The 19,564-nt window shown below is 33.1% G+C and overlaps 1 protein-coding gene across 5 annotated transcripts in view; it reads left to right on the top strand.

Annotated features, from left to right (window-relative positions):
- TMEM161B (transmembrane protein 161B) overlaps window positions 1-19,564 on the top strand; it is a 69,518-nt gene that overhangs the window by 22,721 nt on the left and 27,233 nt on the right. For 3 of the 5 annotated variants that reach the window (XM_069492069.1, XM_069492067.1, XM_069492066.1), the window contains 3 exons: window positions 10,622-10,705; window positions 13,045-13,142; window positions 17,350-17,506. Coding sequence is in view for 1 of the 5 variants with exons in the window: in XM_069492066.1 (XP_069348167.1) it covers window positions 10,622-10,705; window positions 13,045-13,142; window positions 17,350-17,506 (339 nt within the window). In the remaining 4 variants the exon portion in view is untranslated. The remainder of the gene's footprint in view (window positions 1-10,621; window positions 10,706-13,044; window positions 13,143-17,349; window positions 17,507-19,564) is intronic. The other 2 variants (XM_069492070.1, XM_069492068.1) reach the window with 1 other exon arrangement.

Here is a 19,564-nt window from a genome sequence, read left to right as displayed (position 1 = left end):
GAAGTTAGAAAACAATGGATAGCTCTACTGGTAATGATTTCATGTTCTGCAGGACAAATAAGCCCTTAATTCAGGGCCATTCCATCCACAAAGCTTAAATTTCATAGAATTTATTTTCTATTTTAAATTATTTATATTCTTCTCTTATGCTTTCCACTTTTTCCACACTGATGTTTAAATATGGAAAAATATTATTCAGACTGCTTTAAAATTTTTGGGGATGTGTGTATATAATGAATGAGAGAACAGCTGTTTACTAATGTATATTTTATTAGCAAAATAAATAATGACTAAAGTTTTGGTAAAGTTGAAAGCCTCTATCAGACCTATTTGTAAGTGAAAATCAATCATCTATAACTAGTTTTTTGCTAGGTAAGTTTAATATGCCTGGTGCTATCTTGTTTACTTATTTTGCATAGCAAAACCATTTTTCATAGATCTTGAAAGGGTAAACATCAGCAGGGCATGTTATTATTAATTCTGAGTAAATGGGATCTCCGTGAGTAAACTACATAAAATACATTAAGATAGCTTATTTTCTTTTGAGAATTGTATGTTTCTAACCTTTATGCTTATGATCCAGTGATACTTCAGATCCCTTTTGGCTGTTAAAGATCTTGGCAGTCTTGTCTCATTTTAGTCTGTATACATTTTCACGTTCTTACATATTCTGCTTTTCATTTGTTTCTATAAAACTTATATTTACCAGTAAAAGCTAAAACTTTAGAACTCAAAAACCTGATTATCTTTCTTATTAATATTGGAAACAGTTTATATTTAAAATCTTTACTTTTTAAATAAAAAATGTGTTGTAAGTATAAATACATAATTTGAGGGGGAGCTCAGTTTTTAAAAATAAACATGAAGTTGATTTTCTTTGTGATCTTGATTTGCTTTTGTAGGTAGGTTAACTTTTGTGGTAATTAATGCTATCTTTAATGCCAAATTAGGTTCTAAGTAATGGTTACTTTTCTGCTATAGTTAGTTTCCTTTTTTCCCAGTTTTGTTTTGTTTTGTGTTTTTAAGATCATCCATCTTTCTCAAATGTTAATCCTGAAATTTTGAGGTCATAAAATTCAATGCTGAATGTTGTTGCCTAACAGTTGAATAAGATCATTAATTTTACCCTTTTGGTAGAATTATTGTTTTACCAACCTTTTGTAATGCAAAATGATACTTTTAAATATTGAAAAACATTTAAAATTCCCTCTAAATTTTCCGTGTAAAAATATTAATGATCAGAAATGGCAGTCTGCATTTTAAGTCTTATGATGCAGTTGGGTTGAAGAGAGAAATCTCAGGACATTATTTAGGATCTATAAAATGTTTAAAGGAATTTAAGGGAGAGGCTTATGTCGACTTTTTAAAAACTGTGAGTAGTATAGGATGACTTGGGAGTGACTATACTGAATAAAACCATTAAATAGAACTATTCAAGTGAATAGATGTATAGATACCATGATAGATGAATCATGAGTATGGCAGAAGAAACTTTTTTAGTTCCTGTATATATCTTAATATTCATTTATTCCACTGGTGTCCTAACTTGAAATTGTAAATAAATGTTCATATTTTCTTAAAAGTTATGGCTTCTCTTTTGCTATCATGTTAATTAATCTCTATCCCCATCTCTCATTGGCCTCTGTCCCTTTGAAATGAAGTGTTTAAAGTGACACCTGATTCTAGTGCAGTAGACCCTCTGTATTCATGGATTGAATTGTGGATTGAAAATATTTGGAAAAAAAATAAAGCATAATACAAGTTTAAAAAAAGTAAAAAACCTATTTACATAACATTTGGATATAAGTAATCTAGAGATGATTTTAAGGTATATGGGGGAAGATATATGTAGGTTATGTGCAAATACTACTCTACTTTATGTAATATAAGGGACTTGAGTGTCTTTGGATTTTGGTATCCTGGGGCTGGGGGATTGGGGAATTGGGTGGTCCTGGAACCAGTCCCCCACCCCGGGATACCGAGGGACAACTGTATGTTGACTTGATGAGTAAGCCATTTTCCTGAAGGAGTCAATACCTTGAAGGAATAAGTATTTATACCTGAAGGAATAATCAATTTTTACTTAGCAGCCTGTTGATTTTTAATATAAAAAATTGACTAATTTTCTAACTTTGTTAACTAATACATATATTGCTATTGATTTTTTTTTTAAAAAAACTACTTTTTTACTATCTTAAAAAACTATATAGTCTTTTAGCCTGGTTTAAGTTTATAAATATTACCTTTATAATTATATAAAACTTTATACTGATAACATCTTTTAAGTCTTTTATTTCATTTGTATCTGTACACACTGAGCTAGGTAGGAGGCGAAATGACATTGGGGTATATTGTGACCTTCAAAATCTCACTGTATGAAATTATTAATAATAAAAGTTTTTTACTTAGTTTCTTCAGATAGGAATCAGGGTCAAATGCTGGATCAGAAAGGGATTAGGCAGCTCTCCAGGTAGGTCCTTTCACAAATGATGATTTAAGGTTTAGAGTTCAGCTGTCTTCTGTTAAACCTGGTGACTTAGGGATTCTGGCTTTCTTCCATCTTGTGGATCCTCTGTTCCTTATGCTACCTTGGAGTCCTCTGTTAGATTGCTGTGCCAGTTGGCAAGTGAAGAGAGAGCGAGCTATGGATCTTTCAGGAGATTGGAGTGTCAAGCTTAGAAGTAGATTCATCATTTTTGCCCACATTACATAGGCTGAGACCCCATAATTAGTTCTGGCCAAAGTGCAGGGGAGGCTAGGAAATAAAAACAAATTTGGTGAGTATCTAATTCTTTTCTGCAATGGATGATATTTTTTTCCATTTCTGTAAATGAGAAAACAAGTTTTAAATGTTTTAGTCAATTTTACATACTGAGAAATGAAGCAGATCCATACGTTTTATTCCTGGATGTCTGACTCACAGTATTTATTTGATTGATGGCTACTCATCAACTCCAGATCTTATCCCGAACTGTCATACTTGAACATTGTTTTAAATTTGGTGGGGGAGACAAATACAACTTTTATGTAATCACTGTGATGACTTTTGTTGGCAGTCTATGGAGTAATTTATTTAATTATTTTCTTTCTCCTTTTTTTTTTTAGCTGTACTTTGCATTTTAGAATATGTCCTTCAGGTTATAGGTAGTGTATGGTTTCTCTTCACTTACTATGTTCTATGGCCTCATAATCAGCTTTTTTTCTAAACTAAATTAAAAGGCACATCAGCATTGGCTTTTTTCCTTTTCTTTTTTTTGTTTTTTTTTTTTTTGTTTGTTTGTTTTTTTTTTTTTTTTTTTAGAGACAGAGTCTTGCTCTGTCACCCAGGCTGGGCTCAAGTGATCTTTCCGCCTCACCTTCAGCCTCCTAAGTAGCTAGGACTACAGGTGTGTGCACCACCACACCCGGCTAATTTTTTTTTTTTTTTTTTTTTTTAATTTTTTGTAGTGACTGGATCTCACTAAGTTGCCCAGGCTGGTATTGAACTCCTGGCCTCCAGTGATCCTTCTGCCTTTGCCTCCCAAAGTGTTAGGATTACAGATGTGAGCCACTGCACCTGGCTCCAGCATTAATTCTGATTACTGAAAGCATGCTAAGTATGAAGTAAAGTATAAGAAATATCATCTGTTCAACCATAGCTCTTACCCTGACACTTGAGATTAAATTTATTCCATGTTACTAAATTATTATAATCTCATGTCACTAAATTATTCCATTCTTCCAGTTTTTTACAGAAAAAATTATAGAAACTGTTATTACTTCTTTTTTATGTACATTTTTGTACTGTAAGATTTTGCTGAAGAGATTCCTCCTTTAACAAGAACTTGAGTAGTAAGATATCTTTGGCTCATAACTGGTTAGATGTATTATTTATCTAGAAAAACTCAACTGTGAAGAGCCAAATGCTTTCAGACTGCCCTCCTTCTCAAAGGGAAGAAAAGTCCTGAGAGTTGCTTTCTCTGTACCTGTAGTGTGAACTGCTTTCCCTGTTATAAGGAACACTTGTTCTAACAGTTGCTCATATCAGTTAAAACTGTTCTTTGTATTATGTACTGCATACCTCTGATTTGTAGCCAAAGTATTCACTTATCTTTTAATTAAAGTTCCTTTTTGTTTTGAAGTTTGCTTGGCCCCACTTTCCATGGAGAGGTAAGTGATAGGTTACATTCTTTGTACATTTGAATAGTGGGTTTTGCATGAGGAATAGGATATTGCTTATTCTCTATAATAGCTTTCTTGCTGAACCTGCTTTCCATTTTCTTAATTGTTCAGCTCAAACCTCATGCATTTTTCTCTACCCCCTTATCTTCCTGAGCTCTCACTTTGATCTACTACTTCCCTTCATACGTCCCTCATCAAAAATATATATTATGGTCAGATTTACTCTGATTCTGTCTCATCCTATATTGGGTAAAGAGGGTGTTAGAACACCTTCATATTCACTTGCTTTAATTCTTTTTGCCTGTTCTTTGTTGCATGTTGCCTGGTCCAACAATCTGCAAGTTCCCTTTGATGAGAGAAACCTACTATTCAAATGCACAGTAGGTGGGACCTATGACCTAAGGGAAAAGTTTAAACCTTCAGCTATGACCCTTATGGAATGCCAGAGTCCTTGCTCTCCTTGCCTTAGCTGCCTTAACTTTCAGTTCCAGAATGTTCATGATATTCTATTAAAATTTCCAACATATAACAGGAGGATGTTTGTATAACAAATGATATTTTAGCTGTGTTCACTGAAAAGATTACCTAGGTTTTATGTGGTATTTGTTTTCTCTTAAGTTCTTCTCCCTCTACCCCTCACTGGTCAAAATTATGGAGACTAAGTTAGGATGGAGACTAAAACTGTCTTTGGTGACTGTTTTAGTCAGCTCATCCTGCTGTGACAAAGTACTATAGACTGGGTGGCTTATAAACAGCAGAAATTTATTTCTCACAGTGCTGGAGGCTGGAAGTTCGAGGTCAGGATACCAGCATGGTTGGGTTCTGGTGAGGACTCTCTCATGGGTTGCAGACTGCTAACTTCTTGTATGCTTACGATGCAGAAAGACAGCAAGCTACTCCTCCGGTCCCTTAAAAGGGCAGTAATCCTATTCTCAAGGACTCTACCCTCATGATCTAATAATCTCCCAAAGTCTCACTTTCAAGTACCACACTGGGGATCAGATTTCAATGTAAGAATTTTGAAGGGGACATAAATGTTCACTCTGTAACAGTAACTTATGTTGTGTACCCTGAAATAGAGTTTTGTATGATTATTTATGTATTAAGCTTTTTTAGTTTGCTCTATTAAAACTATAGTTTTCTATATTTATGTTTATGTTCCATTTTAAATTTCTAAAAGTTTTATTTTTTAAAATTTATGAAGTGGTTTGCCATAAATGGTATTGCTCCTTAAATTTTAAAAATAAAGCATACATCAGTGCATTCTGTATTTTCTGCTACATATTTTTTCAGTGCTGTTGAACTGCTTTAGTAAGAGTTGTAGTGGTCTGATAATATTTAATGTAAGTGGTTTATACAAGAATGATCATTGAAAAATTATTTTAATAATTTAGTGGAGTACAATACCAGATTGGCTTTATTATCTGAGATGCTGCTGATAATCTGAGCGTAAGTGTAAAAAGCACTGAGTAACCAAAGTAAAAGTCATAAAGTACACTGAGATTAATCTTTAGCTTAAATGCCAGAGGTGCACTTTGTAGTGAGATCCTTTTTTTAATGCTCTATTTGTTACATAAATTTTAATTCAAATTTTTTTTTCATATTTCAAAATAGTACATGCCTACAATGTGAAAAAAAAGATGGTAAATTGATAAAAAATAAAAATAAGGTGATGGACTATATTTCCATCACCCAAAGATAATCACTGTATAAATTTGGTTGCATTTCTATTTATATTTCTTCTCCTGCTTGTGATATATTGTGTGCATAATTTTGCATTGTGTTCCTTTTGCTTAACATATTAACATAAACCATTTTTCTCTAATTGTATTTTTGTAACTATTAACTGTTACATAGACTCTAAATCTAATAAACTTTTATATCTGTCTTCCAAACCCCAGTTAGAAAGGCATAGTGCAGCCATTGCAAGCAGGCATTTTGCTGACATACCAAACTAACAGCAAAGGAAAAGACTAAAAATTGAGACCAGAATACAAAGTATAGTAAATGGTAACCATGCAGTATGGATTCAAACTGTGTACGAAGCACTGACTATTAAAGAAAATTGTGCAACTGTACTTCTAGGTTTTACTTTGAATCCATGATCATGGACTTTAGATGGCTGCTCCATGTTTGTATGCTGTACTTCTCAGACAGCTTTTTCAACCTGAATCCTTTCTCTTCAAACCGTAAGCATGCCTGCCTCAGCCTCACTATAAAGCTCCTGAAACCAGACCCCATCACTCATCTTCACACTACCACATCCACAACCCTACTTACATGTGCAACCCCTCTTCTGTATTTTTTTAAAAAATTATATATTTAAATTTTGTCCTGTGGGGGAAGTATCCTGTCTGTCACAGCCCAATTTCCTATATTTATGCTCTGTATCCTATTCTCTATTCCTTCACCTGGATTTTGCTGCTTTGTCCATTCCCTCTCTTCTGTGTCATCAGTTGTACCATTTCTGTTGGATCATTCCTGCTAGCACACACGTATTTTTTTTTTAAAGATCTCCCATTGAAAGTAATGAAAAGAAATAAAGAAAAGTTACTCCCTCGCTATATAAAAAGTAAAGTCCTTCCATATTGATTTCTTAGTTTTTGTCCTATGTCCCTTTATAGCCAAATTAATTAAATGAATTCTCTGTGTAGACTCTACTTTTACATTTCCTCATTAACTATTTAGTCTTATACCATGTTTTACTTTCTTTTTACGTGATTTTACTAATTCCTGTGGATGTAAATACCATAATTATGTAATGATCTCAAATCATTACTGAACTCTAGGTTCTAATATGCAGTCACTCTTCTGACACTTCAAACTCAACATGTTTAAGTTCTTCATTTCTTTCTGTTCTATTCCATATCACAAAATATACCACTATCTCCCTCAAATCAGAAATGTGGCTATCATATTGTATCGTTTGCTTTTTTCACTCCCCTCAGCAAGACCTTTTGATTTGCTATCCAAGATATATCTTCCCTGGTATTCTTGCTTCCCCCTAATTCACAGAGCAGCAAAAGGGATCTTAAAATATATATTGAATAACTTCTCTCCACTGCTTTGAGACCATGGTTTTAGCATAAAATCTAAACTCCATACCATGACCTGTGAGGATTTGCATGATCTGTTTTCTTATCTCATCAGCCTCACTCTTGTGTCTCTCGTTAGTGCTGCTGCCTCAGTGGCTTTTTAGTTACTGCAATATTCTGTGTTCTTTCATATCTCTATGCTTTTGGACTTGCTGTTCTCTGCCTGGAATGTTCTTCCCTCCATTTTCTCATTCTTTATGTTGCTTCAGAGAAGTTTTCTTAAGCTAATATCTAAGACTGCCTCTCTCATTCTTGCTTGTTTGGTTCTTTCATGTAGTATCACAATTTATCATTTATTTTTCATTTTTTTAATTGGTTACATTCTACCCCAACTAGAATATAAACATGAAAAAGGCAGGGACTTCAGCTTTCTTGGGCATGATTATATCTCTGTTGCCTGGCAGAGTACCTGAACACAGAAAGCTCACCACAAATATCTGATGAATGAATGAGTAGAGGAATAACAGAATAGAGCAGTAAGTGGCCCTGAAAGCATCCAGCAGCATCCTTAGAGTCTACCTTTGAACAATAATTGTTACTAGTGAAGTCACCATGAATTATCCACTAAGAGCTGTAATAAGTCTAATCCATTTTAGAGAAATGAGTTTACAAAATAAGATTAAATAGGCTTGAATATATTTAAGAAGCATGTTTCTTAGAAATCATAAGGATCTTAAATAAAATATTTTAGTATTATAGGGCTCTAAGTATAACCTAAGTTTTCCTATACTAAAAGTTCTTTCATTAATTATGTATTATTTCTCAAAGCTGAACAACTAATTTTAGTCTTCATAAATGAGTTATTGCTTTATTCTTCCAAGTGTTATGCACTCATCCTCATTATTTGTGGATTCTGTATTTGTGATTTGCCTACTTCATAAAATTGATTTGTAACTCCAAAATCAGTACTCTTGGTGCTTTTGTGGTCATTGATGGACAGAGTGGGGAAAAATTTGAATGGTTCAATGCTCATGTTTCCAGTTGAAGACTAACAAGCCAACACTCTGCCTTCTTGTATCAGCTGCCATATTATGAATAAGCCTCCCTTTTATGGTCTATTTAGGGCCACATTTTTCACATTTTTGCTTTTTGTTAGTAATCTCATTGTTTAAAATGGCCCCCAAGCATAGTAGCAGAAGATACTGTCTGGTATTCCTGAGTGCAAGAAAGCTTTGATGTGCCGCATGGGAGAAATGTGCTGGAATGATTCACGGTACTCAGTAAGATGCTATACTTAGGATTACAGGTACTAGGTAAGCTTTGCTCAGGCATGAGTTACAGTGTTGTTGGCTGTGAATTCAATGTTAGTGAATCAACGATATGTATTCAATAAGGCATCTTTAAACAGAAACACACATAAAACAAGGTTATGTTTTAATCAGTTGATGAAAGTACTATGACCAGAGGCTTGCAGGAACCTAACCCTGTATTTCCCCTAGGAGCAATGGTTCAGTGTTCGCGGCGACTTTATAGAACCTAACTACCGCGAATAACAAGAATTGACTGTAAGTTAAAATTCTGGACTTCAATCGAAATTTCAGGAAGTGCCTTCTCATCTGTTAATTGTAATTCAGGGACTTTTTGTTGAGATATGTATTTTGTTTTAAAACCATTAAATGAAGAGAAGAACTAAATTCATTTTGGTTTAGTCATCCTTTTTGAGTACTTACTATATGCCAGTAACTGTACTAGCTTTGAAGTATATAAAAACAAGGAAGTCCTAAAATCTTAACTCCAAAAAACTTTCAGTTAAGGTAGTATTCCATTTTAATCCAACTGATCTGACACCAACTGGGTATACTGTAATTCTGTTCTGACACTGATTACCTGGAGTTAGCTCAGTCTGCACAGGTTAAAGGTAAAGTCCTCCACAAGACTACCCTCACTTCAGATATCAGCTTCAAGTTCTTGGAGTACCCAGGCCACCTGCACTTCTGACTGACTGTCTACAAATTTGGGTATTTCCATAATCCTCTCAGGTTCAGTAATTTGCTAGAATGACTCACAGAACTCAGGAAACTGCTATACTTATAATTATTAAAAAAGTTTTTTTTTAAAAGATACACATAGGGTGAGGTGCAGGAAAGTACAAAGAGTTTCTATGCCCCTTCCTTGTGAAGTCAGGGATCTCACTCTCTGGCCACAAAAATGTGTTAACCAGTGAGGAAGTCCTCTGAGCTTTGGTGTCCAGAGTTTTTCTGGAGTTTGAATACATAAATCATTGATTTTAAATTGATTTAAATGATTGAACTCAATCTCTAGCCCCCTCCCACCCCTGAAGATCAGGTGACTCAAAGTCCCAATCCTTAATTCTTGTGCTTGGTGTTTCTGGTAACCAGCGCCCAACCTGGAGCTATATGGGGACCACATTGAGTCACCTCATTAGCATAACAAAGACACCCCTACCACTCAGGCTATTATAAGGACTTCTGAAGCTGTGTGCCAAAGAGTAGATATATTTTGGGACATTATACTATAGGGAAATTGCTCTGTAAACAAGAGATAAATTGGAGGAGTTTACCAGCTGTTTACAAGCAGAGAGGAGAATATATGCAAAAGCAGCAAGAAATGAAAGAATTTGTGAGGAATCAAATATCATTTAGTCAAGCTTCAATTGGGAATGGTTGAAGATGAATCTGGAGAAGTAGGTAGAGGTCAGATGATGAAAGGCTATGGACCGATAGATTGTGGGACCACTTGTTAAGACATGAAATTTCGAGTGAGCCAGTTGATGCCTAAGAGGGAATAAATGATTTGTTTGGATCTTGTGTATTCCTTAGCTTCGGATTACAGTATTTTGACTATGTGGTGGAGGTGAACACGCCTAGTTGCTGTTGGAGCCCTAACTGAAGGTTAAATACAGCCATGAGTAAAAGGTTTTGTAATATAATGATTTTTTCTACTTCTCAAACTAAATTAAAGGAGAGAAAGAAAGGAAATGTAAATGTGAAAGCATTCAAACTACTCTATGACTGTCAATTCCACGAAATGAAGGATTATTAGAGAATTAATGTGTTCTCCCCCAGCCCCTGCCTGGACTGCAGAGTTCACTTAATTGACTTATAACAATAAGCCTATACAATCTTAATATATATTAATACATTCTCAGTTGTAATAAATACACATACAGACAGCATTGCAGGGCCTGGCATCTAGTAAGTGCGTGGTGAGTATTTGCTGGATTTTAACCTAAACCCTTTTAACGCTTAAGCAGTAGGATCTGTTTTGGATTACAGTTTTCATCTGTTTCCCTACAGTGTCTTCAAAAATAGGAAACTCAATAAATATTTGTAGGGCAAACAAATAATTCTGGTGATTTTAAGTGCTTTATTTGAAAGGATTCCTCTTTTTCTTTTTCCCCTTAGTTTGAGGTGGTATCAGCATCCTACAGAAGAAGAATTAAGAATCCTTGCAGGGAAACAGCAAAAAGGAAAAAGCAGAAAAGATAGGTAAGTTATATTGTTGAGCTTGTAAAGTGTTAAACGTTTAACACAATTTATGTATCTAAGGAACATTTACTGATTATGTTGTAAGCAGTTGATAAATTTGAAATCAAAACCCATGAAAATCCAATATGTAGTAATCTAATATAGACACACAAAACAGTGATTATTTTACTCAAGAATGGTTAACTTTATTCTTTGTGTGTAAATTATGAAACAAAATAGCTGTCATATTAAAGAAAATTTAGTCAGAGTTGATTGGGGAGAGAACTGTAACCCATGTCTTTGTTCTTTATCCTGAAACTCATTTAAAGATGTTAGTTGATTTGGGTTCTTTTCCAGGTTTTGCTACTACTTTGTATTGTGTTATTGGACAAATTGACCTGCATTTGGCCTCATATTCTTCATTTTTAAAATAAAAGGGGTGGACAGTGTAACTTTGTAAGTCTCATGTAGCTCTTGAATATCCTATTCATGTTTAAAGTTTATGAGGAGAAGTGCCTGAATGGAGCATGGTAGCCTCGTCTGTGAAATGAAAAGAATGAACATGGTTATTTTGAAGGATCCTTCCAGCTTTACGATGTTATATCTCTATTTAAATTGAATTCTCAGGGAAAGTACATGGTAATTAGCCTCTCTAAACGGGCCTTAGTTTTCTCATCTCAGGATCCAGGAGAACTTAGGTCATCCTCTCTGACTGTGAAATCATGATTCTAATATATTTTAAAATGTAAGTGACAACAAATTATCACCAAATTTCTAATGTATGTCGTAAAAATTATGCTAACTTGATGTAATACATTTGTAGGTCTAAAAAAATTCCTTAAATATTAATGATTATTTGGTATGAAATTGGAAATTTGAGAAGACTGTCTTTTCTGATTTTACTACCACCCTCTTTTTCATTTACTACAAATATACCTTGAAGCTCATTAGAATATTAATTGTAAACCTACCTTCTTTTTATTCCAGTAGTTAGGTTCTTTAATGAAATATTCCTGCCTAACATAATTTCTAAAACACTTTTATACTACACAGTTATTTTTAATCTACACAACAATCCCGAGTATTAGCTGATAATTTAAGTTACACTTTACTAATGAGAAGCTGTTGATCAGAGATGTTAGATGAGTTGTCCACGTTCACATACCTATTAAGGCCCAGGATTTTAATCCAGGTTAATTTTTAGTTTCTGTGTTTCTTTTTAACTATTACACTTGTAGCTATCATATCCAACATTTGTAAAATTTAGTTAGGTAGTATAGCAGCAGTCCCCAACCTTTTTGGCACCAGGGGGGCCCACCGGCAGCTCACCTCCTGCTCTGCCTGCCCCCCTCCTAAGTTTCATGGAAGACGATTTTTCCATGAGGTAGGGGAGGTGGGCAGAGTGGAGTATGGTGGTGGGAGCTCTGCGAGCCAGTCCCTAATAGGCCATGGACTGGTACCTGTCCTCGGCCCAGAGTTTGGGGACGGTAGGTATAGGATTCATTTCATAAATATTTGAATTCTCATGCTTTATAATCAATAATTTTATTTTACAATAATTTTTATATGTTGAACATGTTTTATATTTACAAAAAGATAAATTATTGATGCTGTTGTGTTCATAGTAATAAGAATTATTGTTTGACTTACTGACATGAAATAATTTTTACTGAAGTTTTCCCAGTGTATACTTATTCAAGAATAAATGCAAAATTGTTTTCTAGTTTTGAAATTAATGGTATTAAAACTTAGTGTATTACTTTCTATATATGTTTGTTTTTCTTTAGGAATTAAATTTGGAAATGATACAAGTGCACCTGAACAATTCTATTGTTTTCCTTCACATGTTATTTTTAGTAAAAGCTATTCCAAGTTAGTCTTTCATGTTTTTTAATTTCTCATGCATATAAATCTTACATTTCTTCAACTCTTGACTTGTATATAGTTATAGATCTGTTTATATGTATGTATGTATGTGCTTAATATCATTTCAAAAAGAAGTATACTTTGTCTTCCTTTGTGTTTACTCTGGTGCCTAAAGAAAGAGATGTTAGGTTGTCTTTGAATCTGCAGAAGAGAAAGTAGGAGAAATGGGTGAGAAATGATTTTGTTGCTGTCACTAATTAAGTAATTCTTTACCTGATCTGTATATTACACGATAATTTACCTTCACATTTTGTGGTCCTGCTTTAAAAACTACCTTTGAGTATCTTACTCTCCTTTTTGATGAAAATATTAAAAATTCTGCTTCTCTTTTTCACTGTGAAATTTAAAATCTCATTTGTAATTAGTTTGAAACAAGCACTTGGATTAACAGTGTAGGTAACTTGTTTTTTGTGTCACTTGTCTGATTTTTATAGGAAATATAATGGTCACATTGAAAGTAAGCCATTAACCATTCCAAAGGATATTGACCTTCATCTAGAAACAAAGTCAGTTACAGAAGTGGATACTTTAGGTAAGGGAAATCTTGATAAAATATTCTGGAAATCTTAGTTTTATATTATGGTAGTGAAAGTACTTATCTATTATAGCTAGATTTGCTTTATATGTTTTTCTAATCATTAAATCCGTTATATAGAATATGGACTCTTTCAAAGAACTTAGAGTTCAAAAATGACTTCATTGAATTAAATTTGTTTTTCTGTTCTCCTAGCTTGTGATATTTTGCCCATTTTTCAGAAAAGGCTGACTTACACAAATTTGTTACACAGTTTCTGTTTATTAAGTTGAGATCACAGTCAGTTTTTATGATCTAGAATTCTAGACTTTTTTACGCTGTCTATGCCAGCCTCCCCCTTTTCTAATGTGACTGGCAAAACTGCATTTGAATACAGTTGAACCTTGAGCAATGGGGTGGGAGGAGTAGGGTTGCTGACTCCAGCATAGTTGAAAATCCAAGTATAACTTCTGACTCCCCAAAAACTTAACTACTAATAGCCTTCTGTTGACTGGAAGCTTTATGGACAACATAAACAGTTGATTAACACATATTTTGTATGTGCATTATATACTGTATTCTTACAATAAAGTAAGCTAGAGAAAAGAAAATGATATTGAAATCATAAGGAAGAGAAAATATATTTACTATTCAATTAAGCAGAAGTGCATCATCATCATATCTTCATCCTCATCATCTTCACTTTGAGTAGGCTGAAGAAGAGAAGATTGGTCTTGCTGTCTCTGGTGCCAAAGGTAGAAGAAAATCCACAAATAAGTGGACCTGTGCAGTTCAAACTCATGTTGTTCAAGGGTCAACTGTATTTGTATTAAATTACCTATGTTTTGCTTACTGTTCACAAAGTCTGAAAAAAGAAAAAGGAAAAAGTTAGCTATATTTACAATAATTCGATTTTATTTTCACATTTAGTAGAAAGGAAAGTAGTTTTAGAATAATGAACTGGATTAGGAATTGGAAAACTTCACTTATTTAAGATTCACCTTTACCCATTGGGTATCTCTGAATAAGTCATTTAGTTTTCCTCCTGTATCTTAATTATCTTAATTTCTATAATTATATAATGACTTTAAGTTTAAAATGAAATTTATATGAAATTATTCCTAGAAAGGAAAGGCATCTAATATGATAATTATTTAAAACACTGGTTTTTAAACCTTGGTATGTATCAAAATCACTTGAGGAACTCTAAAAATAAAGATTCCCAGCCGGGTGCAGTTGCTTATGCCTGTAATTCTATTCATTAGGGTTAGGAGGATCATTTGAGGCCAGGAGTTTGAGACTAGTCTGGGCAACATAGTGAGACCCTGTCTCTAAAAAAAAAAAAAAATGCTGGATGTGGTGGCATGGGCCTATAGTCCCAGCTACTCAGGAGGCTGAAGTGAAAGGATTGCTTGAGCCTAGGAGTTTGAGCATTCAGTGAGCTGTCATCACCCCGCTGCACTTCAGTCTTAGTGACAGAGAGAGACCCTGTCCCAAAGAATGGAAAGAAGGAAGAGAAGGAAGGAAGGAAGGGAGAGAGGGAGGAAATAAGGAAGATTTCCTATTCTACCTTTGGAGATTCAGTGAATCTAGAGTAGGTTCTGAGAATTTGTATTTTTAAAAGTACTCCAAGTGACTTTGATTTTTGACCAATTTTGAGAACCACTGGCCTATGTGATAAATGAAGAAATATGTGTTTTTTTAAACGTAATTTTAATAATGTCATATAACCTATCATATCAAAAAGGGCAGTTTGGCCCTTTTTGGGTTAAATCACACCACCCACAAAAAACCTTAACAGATTTATCTACCATCTCATATAGGATTATTTTGTGATACAAAGTGGCTTCAAAAATGTGAAAGTTGATTAATACGTCTGCAAAGATTGTATTATATATATGGAAAGGGTGTCCTAGAACCCCAAAATATCAGTGAAGTACAATGTAAATCAGTTGTCTAATATTCAGACTTTTAAGACTGGTTATGTCATTTTTTCTTTTTAACTATTTTTTATGCAACATTTAAAACATTTATAAAGGTACTTCGACTTTTTGATTAGTAGTTGTCATATTTGTTTTAGTAATCTCATACGTGTGCTTATTGGTATGAAATGTTCACAGACATATATAAATACAAGTAGATATACACATTCTTCCTTATTTTTAGTTTTTGACATTTTTGCTAATAGCTAATGCTTTTGGAATAATTAACAGCTAATTAACTTTAATATATCTTAAAATTATTGAGTATCAAACATTAAATACTTACATTAATCCTCACAATTCTGAGGTGGGTAATTGTTATCCTTTTTTTCCCCCCTCATTAGAAAGAATTAAATAACTTGGGCAGGGTTACACACTAAATGTCTTAGAGCCAGTCAGTGAGAATTAGGTTATTTTAATGAACTTAAAATATTGAAATTAGGGTAATGTAACTTCAGCATGTAGTTTATTGAGTATTTGATTTCACTTGTACAATTTTGAGAATTAGTTGCAAGTGGTACTAGTTTAACAACTGGTCACATAATATCAAGAGCATTTCCAGTTAACCAGATTGGCAAGGAGATGTTTATGCTTATAAATATATATAATCCTTTGTGAATTCATGTTGTGTATATGTGTTTAGGTAACAGTAAAGGGTCTTCTGTCTGAATATCTTTTGACTTCAGTATTCTGTTAAAAGGCACATATGTAATTACATTATTGAATACAAAAAGAATATAACACTTAAATATATAACCAAGAATATATATAATTTGAACTTTTGTTGAATGTATGTATTATTGATATCCCAGTAACTATCTTGAAAGTCTATCTCACTTTGTATTAGCTATTTATTATAAGAACCTCTTACAGAACATAGAACTTTTGAATGTCACTTAGATGTTTGTTATGAGTGAGTTCCCTTGAGAAACCCGCTGTTAGTGTGGACAGCCTTGGAGAATTATAACACTTACTTCGATTACTGTTAATAAAAATTTAAAACATTTAAATGATTGGATTTTTGTTTGTGTTTTGTATCCATCTCCTTGTCCTCCTTGTATTTAAAAGGCTCAGTGTGGATGGTTTTTTTTTTTTTTTTCCTTTGCAAGGGGAGGTGATTGAGTGATGGAGGGTAGGCATCTTGCAACCATTTTAGAATAAATTTTTCAAGCTGTTGTTCAGAAGCTCACTGAATCTAAAGCAGTTAAAATAACTTGAAGCAAATTAAGAGTGTTAAAATAACTCAGAAAATTAAAAAAGTTTACCCAATCATAAAAAGATTTGGGATTTTAAAAACCTTGCTATCACCTTATAGAAATGGTATAAATTTTGGTTAGTCTGTTTTGACATTTTTAATAGGTTTTTGGCATTTTATTTTTAAAATACTTTTTTAAATAAGGATATTATATCAGGTATAATTGTATTACATTTTACAATTGAAAGTTTTCCAGAATAATGTAGATCATTTTATTATGTGCTAGTAAGAACATATGAATTGATGTTTATGTACATAAATTACACATTTTAAGGAGACCTTCTAAAAAATGATGTTGGTATTTTGGACTACACTCCAGTAGAAGTAAACCAGATCATCTATACCATATAAGAAGTTTAAAATACCTGAGATGCAAAGGATGGTGGAATTATATTTACTTTCAAAAAATGTTAATTTCAATATAAATTATTATAATGGAATAGTTTGTTTAAGGGGTATGGATTATGGAAAACCAATAGACATTCAGCTTTTTTTGCAGAACAGAAGAGGGAATAAAAGGTATTATTTATTCACTTATTTTAATCTACAGTAACTCACAAAATTACTAATCTAGTGCAGTTAATAACTGTAACATAAACTGTAACATATTCATTTCTTATTTTACAGAAATGAATAATATAAGTAAATCTGTTACATTTTAGACTAAGTTTTTTTCTGAAGTTAAGGTTATAGGTAGGTCCTTATAAAAAAATCTTATGATTTCTATAAAAAATGGCTAGTTAAGAAAATACCAACACATTTACAATCATATTTTAATTATTTAATATACGAGGCTTTTAAATTTAATTTTAGATGCTAACATTCTCAGTCTATTTCCTGCATTTGTAGATTCTTACATTTGCAAACTTTTCATTGCAAATGCACAAATAGACTAAGTCTAGCCTACCTAAAGTTAATTTTTAATAAATCTTCATAAGCTACTTAAGAAAATTTAAGTGAAACTTTTTTTTTAACCTTTATTTTACAGCATTGCATTACTTTCCAGAATACCAGTGGCTGGTGGATTTCACAGTGGCTGCTACAGTTGTGTATCTAGTAACTGAAGTCTACTACAGTTTTATGAAGCCTACACAGGAAATGAATATCAGCTTAGTCTGGTGCCTGCTTGTTTTGTCTTTTGCAATGTATCCTTCAAAACATCATTAATATTATTTTATTTTGCAGTTAACACCATTAGATCTAATCTTTGATTTGAAAAAAATTTTAGGTCAACTTTTCTTTGTTGAATTCTGTTATTGAAAAAATTTTCAGATGGAAGTAAATAGTTTAAAAAGCCAATTCCCTGCTTTTTGTTTCTTATCGAAGTCTAATGTCACAGAGGCTGCCACTTTCATCTCTTTTAGGCATTTCTTTTGGGATTTCTTTCCTTATGTTTAAATATTATGTGATAATGGTACTACTTTAATTTTAGATATTGTTGCACCTTTCTTTCTCTTTCCTTTCCTTTCCTTTTCTTCCATTCTCCCAAAATAACTAGAGATAACATTTTATTGAATTTATAGTCAGTTTTACCATGTTATACTTATGAAAAATTATTGATAGCCAGGCATTATAGTGTATTATTACTTTTTATTTTTATTATGTGGAAACTAAACTCTTCTACAAATTAGAACTTTAATAGTTCGCATACATCATTTTTGTTGTTTTCTCATGGAAATATTCTCCCCCAGCCTTAAGTTTTCTAAAGTTCCTGCATAGCTGTTATCCTGGCACTTTCTTTGTTATCTTCCTAAGAATTCCCTCTAAACTTTTTCTGGATCCCATGATCTCCTTTTCCTTGGTTTACTTTCCTTTTGGCAGAGTACATTCTCCTATAGTGTCCTTAGAAAGGATGTTAAATTTTTTTGAAATCTTGCATGCCTGAAATTATCTTTATCTTTTCTCCCATACTTGTTTGTTGTTCAGTAGAAAATTCTAAAAATTCTAGGAATAATTTTTCCTAGAAAATTTTGAAGGCTCTTGAGAAATTGGATGCCCTTTTGCTTTTCTTGTATACCTACTCCCCCCCCCGCCCCCCGCAACCCCCACATACATCTTCCTGAAGGTTTTTCTCTTTATTCTTTTGGTTTCTGAAGTCTTATCATTAATTGTGTTAAGGTCTAGATTTACCCTTTAAATCTGGAAACTCTTATCTTTTACATACTGGGAGATTTTTTTTTTTAATTATTATTTTTAAATCTCAGTATCTTCAGAACTGTCATGTAGTGTGTCAATTTCATCTTCATATAGAGAGTTCTCCTGGAGTCCTCAAATAAGCCTCAGTCTGGATTGGTTGACCTTCCCACCTGATATGCATCTGTGCCCTTGCCATCAGTCATTATCATCTTAGTAGGCATTCTCTTTGCATCTCTCTTGAATTGGATGGTGCTCCTTTTTTCTTATATTCCATGCCTGTCTACTACTTGGTTTACTTTCTCATTTTGGTGGAGTATATCCTCCAGTATCATCTTCAGAAAAGGTTGTATGGGAAGTACATTTTAATTTTGCCCTAAAAATTAATTGATCCTTTGGCTGAGAATGGAATTCCAGTTTGAAATTATTCCCTTGAAAATTTTGAAGGCATTATTTTACTGTCTTTGAAGTTCCATTCTTACTCTAAAAATTCTAGCTGCCATTTCAATTTCTGAGTATCAATGTCCTATTTTTTCCCCTGTGGAATCTTTACTGTCTTTTCTTGAGCTAGCTACTTACTATGTTGAAATTGTATGATGATGTGCCTTATTGAGGATCTGTTTTCATCTCCTGTGCTGGGACTTTACCAATCTGGAAACTCATGTTCTTGAGTTTTAGAAAATTTTCTTGAATTAGTTTTTTGGTGATTTCTTCTTCCCCATTTTCTCTCCTTCTGGAATGCTTATTGTTCAAATATTGGATCTCCTAGACTGTTTTTTAAGACTATCATCTTCTTTCTCTCACATACATGTTCATGTTTATATTTTTATACTATTTGGTTTTCTGGGAAAGTTTCTTAACCTTCTCAACTGTTTTATTGAGTTTATTGTTTTGAATTTCTGCTGTAATTTTTAATTTTAAGGAGGTTTTGTCTTCTGTTCCCCTATCCCCCCTTTATGGAATCCTGATTGTTTTATTATTACATTGTCTTCTTACGTCTATTTTAAGATATTAATGATAGATTTTGTTAAAAGGTTTTTTTCTGCCAAGGTATCTTTTTACTCTGTTGC

Source organism: Eulemur rufifrons, chromosome 17 (genome assembly GCF_041146395.1).
Source record: "Eulemur rufifrons isolate Redbay chromosome 17, OSU_ERuf_1, whole genome shotgun sequence".
NCBI lineage: Eukaryota > Metazoa > Chordata > Mammalia > Primates > Lemuridae > Eulemur > Eulemur rufifrons.
The sequence above is the reverse complement of the archived record's forward strand: the minus strand, read 5'-3'. Positions and strand labels throughout refer to the sequence as shown.